Source organism: Perissodus microlepis, chromosome 3 (assembly GCF_051167445.1).
Source record: "Perissodus microlepis isolate ML-2025 ecotype Zambia chromosome 3, ASM5116744v1, whole genome shotgun sequence".
Taxonomy (NCBI): Eukaryota; Metazoa; Chordata; class Actinopteri; order Cichliformes; family Cichlidae; genus Perissodus; species Perissodus microlepis.
In genome coordinates this window covers 43,678,495-43,692,455 of record NC_140463.1, presented here as the reverse complement: position 1 = coordinate 43,692,455, position 13,961 = coordinate 43,678,495, and the positions used below count along the sequence as shown (strand labels likewise).

Genomic DNA, 13,961 nt, shown 5'->3' with positions numbered 1-13,961 from the left:
GGACCTTTTAACCATCAGCGTAAAGGACAACAGAGAAAAGCACGGCCACATGACGTGACTGATTTAAAAAAAAACAAGCATGCATTCACTTAGTTTCACGATGCGCATGCACAGTAAAACACACACACGAGACACAGCCTTGTAATCTTCCCTTCCCTTCCCCCATCCAGCATACAACCCAGTTGTGTGACAATACACTATACATTCTCACCATTAGGTGGCATCCCTGCTCTCTTTACCCAGCAGGGGGAAAAGATGAATGCATTATGACAGCAACGTTTTAGAGGACTCACATCGACTCTAGTCCATGGTGCAGAATTCATGTTTGCTGCCCAGACGTAGTTCACATGTGAAAAAATAGATCTCTGCTGCCGTTTGCATGTGCAGCCTCTGAACTGAGCCTTGCAGCTCGCCTAACCTTGCGCGTCCTTCTTTCTGCATGCATTTGTGCATGCGTGTGCCTTGTATATGCGTGCATTTGCATGTGAAATGTTGAGGGCGAGAAAGCGTATGAAAAGCCCAGAGAAGCAGGGATGGTGGTGGGGGGCAGAGGGATAGTGCTCCATACACAAACAACACACACACAGTGAGAGTATGTGTGCACTAAGTGGCCAGTGTTCATTCACGTTTTTGTTTTTTTTGTTTTTTGGGGGGGGGGGTTTGTTTTTCAAGCTTTAGGCACTAGACTGTTACAGTAATAATATGAATCAACTAAAGTAAGGAGGAATGAGGAAAAGGCAGGACAGACAAGGACAGGCCGAAGGAGAAAGAAATGACAGAAAGGATGACAGAAAGAGGAGGGGATGAAATAAGAGTGTGTCAAGCTAAGGAGAGACGAGCCCGACAAGTTAAAAGAAGAATATGAGAGAGGCCTCAGTGCAACAGTGGCAGCTGAAAGAAGGAGAGCAAAGGAGAAAGAAAGGAACAAGGGATCTTAGATGGGAAGGTCACAAAGGAATAAGATGACAGAGGAGAGGAGAGGAGAGGAGAGGAGAGGAGAGGAGAGGAGAGGAGAGGAGAGGAGAGGAGAGGAGAGGAGAGGAGAGGAATAAATGGTGAAACAAAAGTAATCCAGAGCCAAGCAGAAAAAATGTACACTATAAATTGACAACATCTGCAGAAAAACAATAACAACAAATACAAGGCAACAACATGAGACAGATGATGCAGTGCCCCTCTGGACCAATCAGTTAAAAATGTACCCACTTGTTTAGACCAGTAATTGCACAGCCCCAGCATTAGTCCCTTTGGGCTAATCAGTGCAGTTCTGACAATGTTAGAAACAAGCGATGAGATGCATCATTTGCCCCCAAGTTTTGCCCAAGTCAGGCAAAATCAGACTAGGAATCATGTGAGGTAAAAATGGAAACAGTACAGGCAGAGAGCTTCATAACAGAAGGAGGGTTACGTATATAGCGATGAATCGCCCTTTCAATAAAAATCAGCAGGCAGCTAATCAGTGTCACCCACTGCTAATAATACAGAGGTGGTGATGTTCCTTAGTCAAAATGAAGGGTGTCTACAAAACCTGCCCAAGGGAGTTTAGAAATTCCCATCAAAAAAACTGAAGATATGTGGAGGAAATTGCTAAAAATATCATAAGCTGAAAGATGTACACAGTGTGCCACAACAATCTGATTCCAATTCAATTCTGGTGTATTTATACAGCACCAAATCACAACAAATCACCTCAAGGTGCTTTGAATTATAATGTAAAGACACTCGCAGGATTCTGGAGAACAGCCCAACAATGAAATGAGCCCCTATCAGCCTATACTTGGTCCAGCCTTAACTTTATCAAAAAGGATATTTGTGAGTGTAATAAACAGTAAGTGATGAGACATCTGCGATGGTAGTTAATGTGTCTTCTTTTTAATATGACAGTATCCTCTTTTATCACTGTGGGAAACTCGCGCAGGCACACCTGTAACCAACATTTTCTCCAGCAAAAACACTTAGTAAGCAGTAGATACCACAGTTACAATGAGACAGGCTTTAGTAACACTGAGCAAGAGTGTATCGTTCACAATGTGGCAGTGTGTTCTGCTTTATTAACAAAACTGTCAAAGTCCACAAGAGAAACAAAAGCAACAATGTTTCTACCATGCCACAGAATAGACCCGGTGAAAGTCTAACTGCTTTTCTTTAGCATACACAGCATCACACTGAATGGATGATGTTTGGTGGTTACTGTTGGTCAACTAAAACCATTTGAATATGTGGCATTGGGTTATGGAAATTATTACTGGTTTACTTTTAGACAAAGCGATTCATTACCCTATCAAGAAAGTACTCTGCAGATTAATTCATTACAAAAACAAATATCAGTGGCGGTCCTCAGTGTTAACCAGTCCAATTGAAAAACCCTTTCAAGGCCATGATGTTGGAGCCAGGCTTCTAGCAACTTTGTCTTGCTAACTATTTTATTTTGTGAGGCCATCATAGACGGTAGTTTTGTGCTGATGATCACATTTAGCCCAAAGCACAGCTGAGACTCATATGGCTTTAAAGAACTTTTAATAAAACCTCCAAACTTTAAGAGCGAATCACTGCACTATTTCTATAGGCTTTCAACATGCTATCAAGCTATTCCATAACTGCCCTACTACTCAGACTTTGTGGCAGGTGCAGAAGCTCTCATTAAGGTGGAATTCAGTCATCCCTTTTGCCTTGCATGTACTTTGGTTTGTGCATTTCCAATTTTTGCTGATTGTCGGAAAAAGTCACACAAACAAAACAAAAAGAAACTAAACAATTGTAGCACCTTGATGCCTTCTGGAGTCCCACTTTTAGCTTGGTGCCATAGCACAGTACAACTTTACCCATGTGCACTGTAAATATTGTAGGCCAGACACCTCATGAATGGAGAATCAGGGGGAAAAAAAAGTCCAGACACTATCAAAATTTCTGCTTCTCTAAAGACGCAGCATGAAACGTAGCCCGAGAGCTGCTCCGATCCAAAGATATCAGAATCAGCTTTAATAATAAAACAATCTTAGTCACATGCTCAACTGAGTGAAAGAAGGGCCTCGGGAGGCTGTATGATGTCTCACCTCGGAGGTCCTCTCCAATGCCCAGAGCCAAGCCATCTTTGGTCCACTGAACAATGCCAGAATAGTTGAATACAACACAGGACAGGATCACCCTCTGGCCCCGCACCACCGACTGGTCTGCTGGCTCCTGAGAGAATCTCGCTGTCCAAACTGGTGGAGAAAACAGAGGGATAAGTTATGGAATTATAAGATATTTTTATGTGTACACGCTAAAGAGAAGCTTAAGTAAAAATCATTCGTTCAAGTGTATCGGCCTATACCTTTTATGGCTAATTGATTCAAACTTTATTCTCCCAGCAGCAATGGAAGGCCATAATTACCACGTTTGATCACACAGTGGCTCATGGGCATTAAGTGAGGGCGCAGGGCAGCAAAGAACAGCGTGGTGAGACAGGGGTGTCAGAAAAGAGCAGAACTGGAGAAGAAAGAAAGAGAAAGAATGAAGTGGAAGAGGCAGTCAACGCTCACTCACGAGAGGAGATCAAACTGACAACTTCAGCCATAGGGTGTCTCACACCCCCTTTTCTCCCTCACTCCTGACGTTTTATTTCTCCAAAACTCCCCGATCCTCCCTCTCGTTTCCCTCTTGTTTCTCCCTTCTTCATTCCTGCCTATGAGTCATCTCCCAGGCTTCCACTCCCCAACCAAAACTACAGTGGCTGTCATTGTCTACCACACTCTCTCACTCCAGTTTGTAGCCCACTACCACCATGAGGAAAACGGGTGTGGGGGGGGGGGCTTCAGCCACTGTTTCATGCAGTACGATGACGAGTTGTAATTAGGTGTCCCCTGAAGACATGGTGCACGTACGATACACGAGAGACAGCCGCTGCAAGATTTGCTTCAAATCTTCAGTCTTTCCATTCGGTCTCTCGCCTCCATTTTTTCCCTCTCTCCCACTTGTTATTTCGAAGAATCTCGTACTGTAGATCATTAACCCACTGCTGCATTGTACACACCCCCCAGCCCCCACCTTCCTCCTCCTCCTTTGTCATTGCCTCTCTTCTTCTGTTCTCTCTCTATAACGTTGTACGTCCTTTACCCAAATTGCTTCGCGTCACTCCCTGCTTTTGGTGTATATGTATGCATCCCCACTCGCCTCCTTCACTTTGTACATCTATAATTCTGTCTATAACTGTCCTTTTGCTTCCTCCACCTCTCCTTTCCTACAGTGTGTACACACCTCTCTCTTTCTATCTACATACATAACGCCGTATATATCCTTTTACCCATAATGCTTTCTATTTCTGTGTTGCTTCTCCTTTGCTGGTTGGAAGGGGGTTTGAGGCGGACTGTCACAACTCATTTATCACATTAAATATCAGCCCTCTAGCACTTTCTCTCTCCCTCTCTTTCTCATCCCCCCATTCACCCATCTCTCTCTCCTCTCGCTTTTTCCCCTCACTCCTTTTTTCTTCACCTTCTGCCATTTCCATCTCTTCTTCTCACTTGTCCACTCCACTTTTTTTTATCACTTGTTTTGCCCTTCTGTTTCCCTTACACCCTCTTTCTCACTCATTCCCTCACACTTCTCTCTTTGAGCCCTCCAGCGCTTTTCCAAAGGTTTCCATCTCTCTCACTTTTTTTAACAACTGCCATATGCCTCCGCACCCCACCTCCTGCCTCCCCATCATGACCCTCAGTGCCCATCTCTCGCATTCCCCATCCCTTTCACAAACACAGACATGCACTCTCTCCCCATCATGTCATATTTGGTGTGATCTGCAGAGGTTCAATATGCCTGATAATACAAAAGAACCCAGTCATGCAAAAAGATTTCTGTACCAATCACAACAATGGCTCCTGACAGTGCAGCACATTAATATTCTGAAGATAAAGGAGGTGTGCAAGGATACACGGTGAAAAGGGAACTGGATGCAGATGGAGCTTTGCAGCATGCATACCAAGAGTAATTTAGTGTGTTGCCCCAAAAAACATATATTCTAGTCCTTAATCTGCTCCCTGAGGACCCCAAAGAACTAAATCGATGAATTAAGATTAAAAAAAGATGACAGAGCAAAAGTGAGTGGCCATGAGAAGTTGGGAGTAAAATGTTCTTAGTTAAAGGCTTTTAACTAAGAATAATGAAAAGTCATCTCTCAGTAGTGAGCAAGCACATTAGTCCAAAGCTACATGATCCTCCTAATGGGCACTCAATACAAGCTTGACTCGCTGTGTTGAGATAAATAAGGAACTTGTGATTGCTGTCTAACACTAACAAATCAACATGAAGCATTTCTCAAACTAGAATCTACATCTGTCTGTTTTGAAAATAAAAGAACATCAATTCTTAAAGGGCCTGAAATCATCCTTCAATATCTTCTTACCGTAAGTAACAGATTCCTCATTAACACTCACAAAAACACGTTTGTGTTATTTGCATTATTAAAGATTCGTATCCATGTTTGCTGCCTGACTGATTGAAGTGGGTGCAGCTTCGTTGGAAAAAAACTTATGTTACATACTCCGTGCACGCAATGTCAGATTAATGTTCTTTTTAGATCTGTTTGTTTTCTAATGGGTTTTCATTGCTGTGATTTAAAAATCAAGCAAAGTTGCAAGCTGCACAGTCAAATCAATGTGCTCAAACCAAGCAGAAGACACTGCGAGTGAAAAATGAACCTGAAAAATTAAGTGCCCGCAGTTCCTCCCATCAGGAGGCTGGTTCTAAAACACTGACGGTATATAAAAGATGGATGTAGCTTCCAGGTTCTGAAAACCTGCATTATCACTAATGGGCTACAGTTATAGACTCCTTACATTGCTAAAAGGCTTGTACTAGTACAAAGGCCTATGGATAAACTAAGGTATACTGATTGGGTAATGACTAGCAATTTGCAAGTTATTAAGCAATGAGAACAGGGCGTTCCCCAGCTTCACAGTCGGATTTCACCATATCCAGTTTGAAAAAACCAAGACGTTTAAGAAAAGCCAAGAAAAGATCTGGGCTTCACAAAAGAATCAATGTAACAGTGGTTACATCCATCTTTTGTATACATGTTCCAAAATGGAATTAGTCAGCTGAATTTCTTGTGCAATAGATCTATTTGCTGAAAAAGTCTGCTTTAGTTCTGGTGAGTAAAAGTCTCAAATAGGTATCTATGTCTGGAGTGTAGCCACACAGCCAAAAGAGTACCAAAAGATGCAGACTGAGCTAGATGCTCTTAGATATCCTAGAGGATATCTAAGGCTTTTGGCTTTTTTCAGTATTTTATTTGTTCCTGAGTAAATCGGTTTGGCTGAGATTAAAGTTATAGTTTTTACACAGCTGAATAAACGTCAAGCAGACAACTGATTATCAGAAGTGTGAGATGCTCGAGAATATACTCCGGTGTCCCGTTATATTTTAGATAGCAAGGAGTTTATTAAACTTCACAGAAACAATCTGCAAATTTCATTAAAATTTAATAAACTATCATCTTGTCTTTATTTTTAGTTAGCACATACCTTAAACACTTAAAGCTGTAAGCTAATGATAGTATAATATATAAGAGCAGACACATGCTGGTGTAATAAGCTGTACGTTTTACGTCCAATGGATGCATGATCTGATTAGTCGATTAATCGCAAAAATAATCGGTGACTAGTCGACTATCAAAATAATCGTTTGTGGCAGCCCTATTGTCCAAATATATTTACGTTTGGCTCCAGGAAAAAAAGACAACCTGACAGCAACCAAAATACTGCCATCAAGACTTCAGGAGATTTCATTAAAAAGTCTGTACAGTCTATTGCCGAAACACACAAAAACACAGCAGGGATAATAAGTCTCAGTGGGATTGTCATTATGAACAACGTCTTCGTTTCCATTGGAAATAAAGAAATGCTGATTGCAGTGCGTTGGTGTGGCATGCTCTCTTTGCACAAGATAAATCAAAGGAGTGGCTAGAATCTGTTTCTCATATGCCGGATCTAATGAGATGGTACAGTGTGCAAAGATCCAGTGTGCCTTGAGCAGTTAATGTAAATAAAACATTAATGCAGAGGTGATTAAGGTAGAAAAGGAATAATTAGCTTGGATATTGCCTGCCATTACAAAAAAAGATCACTGTCGATGGCAGATTTTTGATGGTAGATTTGTCCTTTAATTTTCCTGCATGCACCCCAATTAAATGAAAGTTGCACTTTTCTAAAGCTAATTACTGGGATGCGGAGTGTGGATTTATAGCGTCTTAAAAAGCGTGACAAGCCTTTCTCAGTTATACATGGTGTAAAGAGAGTTTATCTGGGTTTAAACTACCCCGCAACCTCGACAGTAGCCTGAGGGCAAGTAAATCCTTCCTTCCACCACCTCTGCTATGCTAGCTGAAGGTATTCCCTCAGTAAACCAAAAACATAATCCAAACTGAATACTCCTGAGTGGAGGCTACACAATCTGCAGAGAAAACACCCATGCAAAGGCTGAAGACTGAAAACATTGACTCATTTAAACATGTGCTCATCGCCTTCTGATTTCCATATTACACAGTTAACACTTGTCAACATGAGTGTATGTGCTCGTCTCTGTGTGTTTAAAGAAGGAAATCTACAAGCGGCGAGTAGCCAGAGTGAAGGAAAGACAGGAGAGTGCATGCAAGAGAGCTTGTATTCTCTCATTATGTGGGTTATGCTGCAGTGACAAATTTAGAGTGTGTCCTGATTTCCTTGAGTCACCGATCCCCAAGACACCACCGGGAGACTCCGAGCACCCTGTCCCCACACAAACTACGGTCACAAAGGGATGCTTGCAGACACACACGCGCGCGCACACAAATAGGCTGCAAGGATGACCTAACCTTCGCCACATGGGCAAACCATTTCCTGTCAACACACACATAAACACAACCACTCAAAACCCCAACCATATAATTGACACACAGAGGCGGTTTCCTGAACATGGATCACACCACAGCTTGGCGTAAACCATCAAGCCAGCGGCGCATCTTCATCTCCGCTGGGAATGGGTCTCGGTTTGGTCTGGGATTAAGTACAGCCCTAGCCAAAGTTTGGAAAGGGATTAGGATTAATCTGGGGCTAAGGACAACAGCCCCTTGCAGACACTGAGACACCAACCTCTGCTTGTCAAAGCACAGACAAAGCCAAAGGCGAGCGCATGCTGCCTCGTCGGGTGACTCACCAAAAGCATGGCCACACATCGCCACAGTGTGAACTACTACAGCAGTTTAGCCCGGGAGCACCTCTCGCACCACGCAATGGTGTTTTAATAGCAAGGTAATGAACCATCCATTTGAAAATCACTGAAAAGGTTTATGCGTGCAAAGACGTTCAGAGCTATTTTTAGCGAGTGTGCTCCTCATACGTCCCCCATTTCTGAAATTGCCGCACATTCTGCTGTTAGGTGGCGACTGTCAAAACTTGTTTGCACCTTTTAAACACATGTTTGCTTCACCTCAGTGGGATATGAGACAAAGCTGGAAGTGATGCCATGCAATCCACAGTTCTGGCAAAGGTTTGACTGGTGGCATTCAGTCTCATTGAATTAGATGCTATTAAATAAAAAGCCATTTGTATGGATTGTTATGCATCGATCTAATTATCTTTGTGTCTGGCCCCCTCCCCGTACCCCTCCGACAAAGTCCCCCTGCCTTCCTCTCCCTCGCTCTCCTCCAGCCAATCCCCCGCCTCAGCTGGATCACGGACTTGCGTCACCATAGCAACAGCTGACGTGTAAAGTAACTGCCCAAAAAAAGTTTTCTGTACAAACGCGTCTACGAGCGCACCCGCGTATGTGCATCTGTGTCTGATGAAACCCTCCCTCGTGCTTGGTACACCCATTTTTCCTGAAAAAACATTTTTCAATGACCTCATCCTCCCTCCACCTATTCAATTAATAGCCAGACGGCTACGCTGGGCTCTCATTATTTCTCTCTTTCAGCCCTCACTCCCTCTCTGTTCGCCGTTAATCAATCCCCTCTAAATTGATTCTGTTATCTCTCTAATTCCATATCGCCGCCGTGTGTGGCCGATGCGTTGGTGCTATGGAGGGGCTGCCGAAAATGAGATGCAGGAGCGGGAGAACAAAGAGACGGCGAGGTCCACAGACACCGAGCTGTGAAGTGTGATGGAGGATGACATCATTGTTTCAGGACAAAGTTGCAGCCATAGGAGTCGCACTGGCTCACCCTCTCGCTGTTTGCTGTATATAGCATACATATAGCTGTGTGTGTGTCGCTCTGTGATCATATTTGGTTTTTCTTCCTGAAAAACTGACTTGGATATATGAGGTTTTAAAGCCCTATCGCACTGTGTAAAAATACTCAAACTATGTAGCCTACATACATTTTTTTTTAATTTACTCTATATGCGATGAATGGCAAGAATTATTAATTACATTAAATAAATATATTTATTCAATGTATTTATTAATTGTCTCTTTGTTAGGTCAATAAAATATACTCACATGTGAGTCTATGGTGATTCTTTAAAACTACTTATTTCTTTCAAACAATAAGCAGGGAAGCACCTGTTGTGTATTTCTGAACCCACATCAGTGTTTAACATACTGAAATAACACTGTGTGTTTGTTATTACTCACCTCATGTATCCCCATTTCGTGCCACTGAAATATAATAAGTATTTTTATGTCTTTTTTTGGTTCTTCATCAACGCTTCTTCAAAAGTTTTGCCAGCACAAAATGTATGTGATCCAAGTGATGAAACGTCTTGTCGTCTAAAGCACTTTGAGTCATCAGTAAGACAGGAAAACTGCCATATAAATCCTGGTCTATTCCATTGCTACATTTCCACTGAGGGGATGTGTATACCAAAGCATGTATTTGGCCCATCTAGTAAGTGCTTTTCAGGCACATGGAGGCAGCAGTAGACCCACTCAACAGTGACATTAACATATCCTTCAATCTTACTCAGCACTGTTACAAGCAGGATGTGACGTTTGGTTGGTATAGAATTTGCCTCCCTCCCCTCACTGTGATTGGACATCTGAGTAAAAAATGATAGTCATAACCCAAATTAATAATCTTCCATGGCCTGACAGGAGATAATCAGCTCACCGTGCTTTTTTTATACTAACTGAGTGATCTGCTTCCATGAAAACTCAGTTTGGTAAGGAAATTGCTAAATAGCCCCGTAAATTGAAGTCTCCATTCTTTTTGCTGAATTGAGCTAGAGACTAGCATATGAAGTCCTGTGTAGACCTGGTCAATATTAAATACCAGCACCAGTTGCACACACAACTCTTCAAACATATCTGTAGTCACCAGTTGTTGGACTGGCAATGTCAGATTGGCAAATTGGGTAAAAACATATCACCCAAACCTAGCGCAGACAGATTCAGTTTATCCTCAAACCAAACCCTGATACTCAAGCAGCTGAACGCCTCCCTTCTTAAATAGTTTATTTCTATAGCACATTTTACCCCATTTTCCGATTGTTTCAAATATTAAAATTAAAGACTAAAACAAACCTTCCACTATCAAAACTACGATCAATTAATGTCTAATTGATAAAACAGCCAAAGCTTTTACCGCTAACTCAAGTGTATTCACGTTCTCCATTTATTTCGCTGGCTGTGGGAACTCTACCACCTGTGCCTGTCTTCTTTCAACAACATGGCCGCCTGGCAGGATGGCCATAATAACCCATCATCACCATGGTGACGGCGCTATAGGAACAAGCAAGTCACATAGATGGAGAGAGGCAGCGAGTGAAAGGAGGCGACCCGCTGCGCCTGCTGACACCATGTCAGTCAAACACAAAGGTGTCTCCTGGAGGTGGGGACGGAGCACAGGGAAGATTAGGGCAGAGGGGAGAGAGAACAGAAAGACTCAGAGACTCCTTCCTTTGTTTGCCGCATTGTCTGCCCGCTCACTCCTTTCCTCTGTCACCTTACCTAGCCGTCCTCCCCCTTACTTGCAGTTAGCGACCCCTCTTTTTCTTCCTCTCTTTTGTGGCCATGCCTCTTCCTCATTGCTTATTCACTTTCTTTTGTCTGGCAGGCATCTTACTTAGAAATTATTACTCCTTCTCCCCTCCACCTTCCACCTTATCCCCCCCCCTTTCTATCTCTGTGCACATCTTTCTTCTTCTGGAGGCAGGTTTATTTGGAAATAGCAGGTGGAGAGGGGGGGGTGAAAATTATTCCTCGGTCTTTGTTTGCCCGTTTTTGATACAACTGTGTGCACACGTGCTCCTGTGAAGGTGTGCAGAGTCGTTTTCCATGAATATTTGCGCTGGGAAAGTGTGCGTGTGCCACCCTTCCATTCTCTGGGGCTCCTCTCATACATTTCACATCTGAAGAGCTTTATTTGTACCAAACCTCTGTTACAGACATTGTTACCATGGCTACAGCCCAGTGAGGACCACTGACACAATGATAGACACAGTGGCCATGGCAACCCTATGATCACTAGTGGGTAATATGATAATTCACGGATGAGGCTTCTGACACATTACGGCCACATGAATATGCTCAATCGCTGGAAAGCCGGCCTGTCGCTGGTAATCCACAAGCCTTTGTGCGGCCAGCGTGGCGAGCGACTGACAAAAGATACTCTGCTGTAACCAAGGGTGAGCAGAACTAACAATAGCTGTCCTCTGGATAAGCTGGAACAAGAGGATACATACATATCAAGCTGCTACTCTGCAGATATGCACTGTGTAGCTTGCGCCACATGGGTCGCCACCGAATTCAAATGGCACAATCAATATCATAATGAACCTGTGATTCCCAGCAGTGGTTCCACATTGACGATAGTTAGCAGCCACACTGCCTCCGAAATCCTCGTGATCGGGCAAGCAGGCAAGGTCCCTCAATCCACCTCGTGTTACAGTATGGTGCAGAGACAGAATCCAGCAAGACTATTTTACAAGCAGCATCCCATCAATAAATCAGCCCTTCCAAGGTCTGCTTTAATTCAATCCAGAGCAATCTAATTTTATTGGTATGTACTGTAGCCTCTTGCAATGTCATCTGTCAGTAAAAGCATCCCATAAAAGCTGGGGGCCTTGACCTGCTAGAGTGTAATAATATTCATACATACCCCCACCCCCTTCCCCCCTGTCCAATATCACCTCCAGTGTCTCGTGTCTCTTTGAAAAGAAAGCTTCTTTGTTAGCAGCAGATACCAAAACACACTAGAAAGCGAGGGTTTCTGGGATGAGGATAAGAAATACAGAAAACGATTTTCACAAAAGCAAACATCTGTTTTTTTTTAACTCACTGATCTGTATCGTAGCTTTCTACGTGGGCCAAATATTTGTGTTAGGCAATATGTTGCAATGCAGTTGGAACGGAAAACTTAAAAAATAACATACAATTTTTTAAAAATTAAAAATCACTCCCACCAAAAGACAACAAAACAAATGGTGGCCAACTCAGCAGACTCCAACAGCAAGATGTTGAGCTGTTCCACAACTGCAGTTGACTCATGTTTTACTTACCTAGTCAGATTCTTAAGACGACATACAAAAAATGTCAAATATGATGCAAAAGCATGGAAGAAAAAAATAACACAAAACAGCAATAGACTTTGTCAACAGCTGGTATATTCCCCCAAAACTGTAGTGCACTTGTGTTTTTGTTCTTTTTAACTCGTTCCAGTTAGAGAAAATGATTTAATAACGCAGTGGTGTTTTAAACACCTTTTTGCCAACAGTTTGGGAAAGACACATTCCAGCTTTAATCACATTATCAGTTTGTTGTGGAAGAACTTTGACCAGACTGCACAGAACCCTCCATCCAATCAGCTGCACCCCCCACCTTTGGGATAAACTGGAAGATCGCCAAACATCAGCGCCCAAGATCTTGAGGAAAGATTTCCATAAAGCAGGGGTTGCGGTGGACTCCAGGCTTCAAGGATCGGTGTCCTACAGGTTTTAGATGTGTCCTTGATCCAACACAGCTGATTTAAATGGCTAAATTACCTCCTCAACATGTCTTGAAGTTCTCCAGAGGCCTGGTAATGAACTAGTCATCTGATTCAGGTGTGTTGACCCAGGGTGAGATCTAAAACCTGCAGGACACGGGCCCTTGAGGCCTGGAGTTCCCCACCCCTGCCCTAAATTGTTGAAGTCCACGTACTTTTGGCTATACAGTGTGTCTTCATATAAACTCGTGATGACTTGGCAAAATGTAAATTGGGTTAATCTGCTGCTAAGAACTTGGGCACACTGGGTTATGGTAAACGTAGCCTTGAGGGTAGAGCATTAGGTTGGCAGCTGTAGTCTGACAAAAGTAAAGCACGCGCAGAACATTGTTTTAAGGACTCGACTCTGAAGCCATTGATGATTATTATAACTAAAAGACGGCTCGCTCATTATTTGCAGTCCGCAACATTTTAGCCTGCAGGCTGTTATAGTCCATGACATGAGGACAGCGAGCGTTGCCGCGCTGTGGTAACCGATTTAGTTGGACGGCTGACCCTAATGCTTTTATCATAAAGGAAAGATGGATGGAACAAGTCAAATCTCTCTGTCTCTCTCTCTCTCAGACCCTGTCCCTGCTGAGCAGCAGAAACTGGGAGAGCAGAGAAATGAAGTGACATCATCAGCGTAGGCCACATTCCTGAAGAGGGAGGGGGTGAGGAGGAGGAGGGGGAGAGAGGGAAGAAGAGGAGGAGGAGGAGAATGTCCCAAAACTTTTGAGGTTACAGGACCCGCACCCCCCAAAAACACAGACACACAAACACGCTCTCCCTCTGTGTGTGTGCATGTTTTCTAGCACACATTTCTTTGTGTGATAAAGTACATGGGCTCCTCTTCCTCATCATGTGCTCCCTGTTTTAATTCATGTGCTTCTCCTCCTGTCCCCTCCCCCCACTGCCTCCCCGACTCATACACTCTTCCCCCAACCCCCTACCCCCACCCCCCCTCCCCGTCTCTTTCTCTCTCCACCGACCAGAGGAATGCAAGAACCACATCTGGAACTTATTAGAGAGCGAGCAAGAGAGA

At 43.3% G+C, this 13,961-nt stretch overlaps 1 protein-coding gene across 3 annotated transcripts in view; it reads right to left on the bottom strand.

Moving 5' to 3' along the window:
* kirrel1a (kirre like nephrin family adhesion molecule 1a) overlaps nucleotides 1-13,961 on the bottom strand; it is a 32,390-nt gene that overhangs the window by 13,665 nt on the left and 4,764 nt on the right. For all 3 annotated transcript variants that reach the window (XM_084924584.1, XM_084924587.1, XM_084924585.1), the window contains exon 2: nucleotides 3,054-3,203. In XM_084924584.1, coding sequence (XP_084780710.1) covers nucleotides 3,054-3,203 — 150 coding nt within the window. The remainder of the gene's footprint in view (nucleotides 1-3,053; nucleotides 3,204-13,961) is intronic.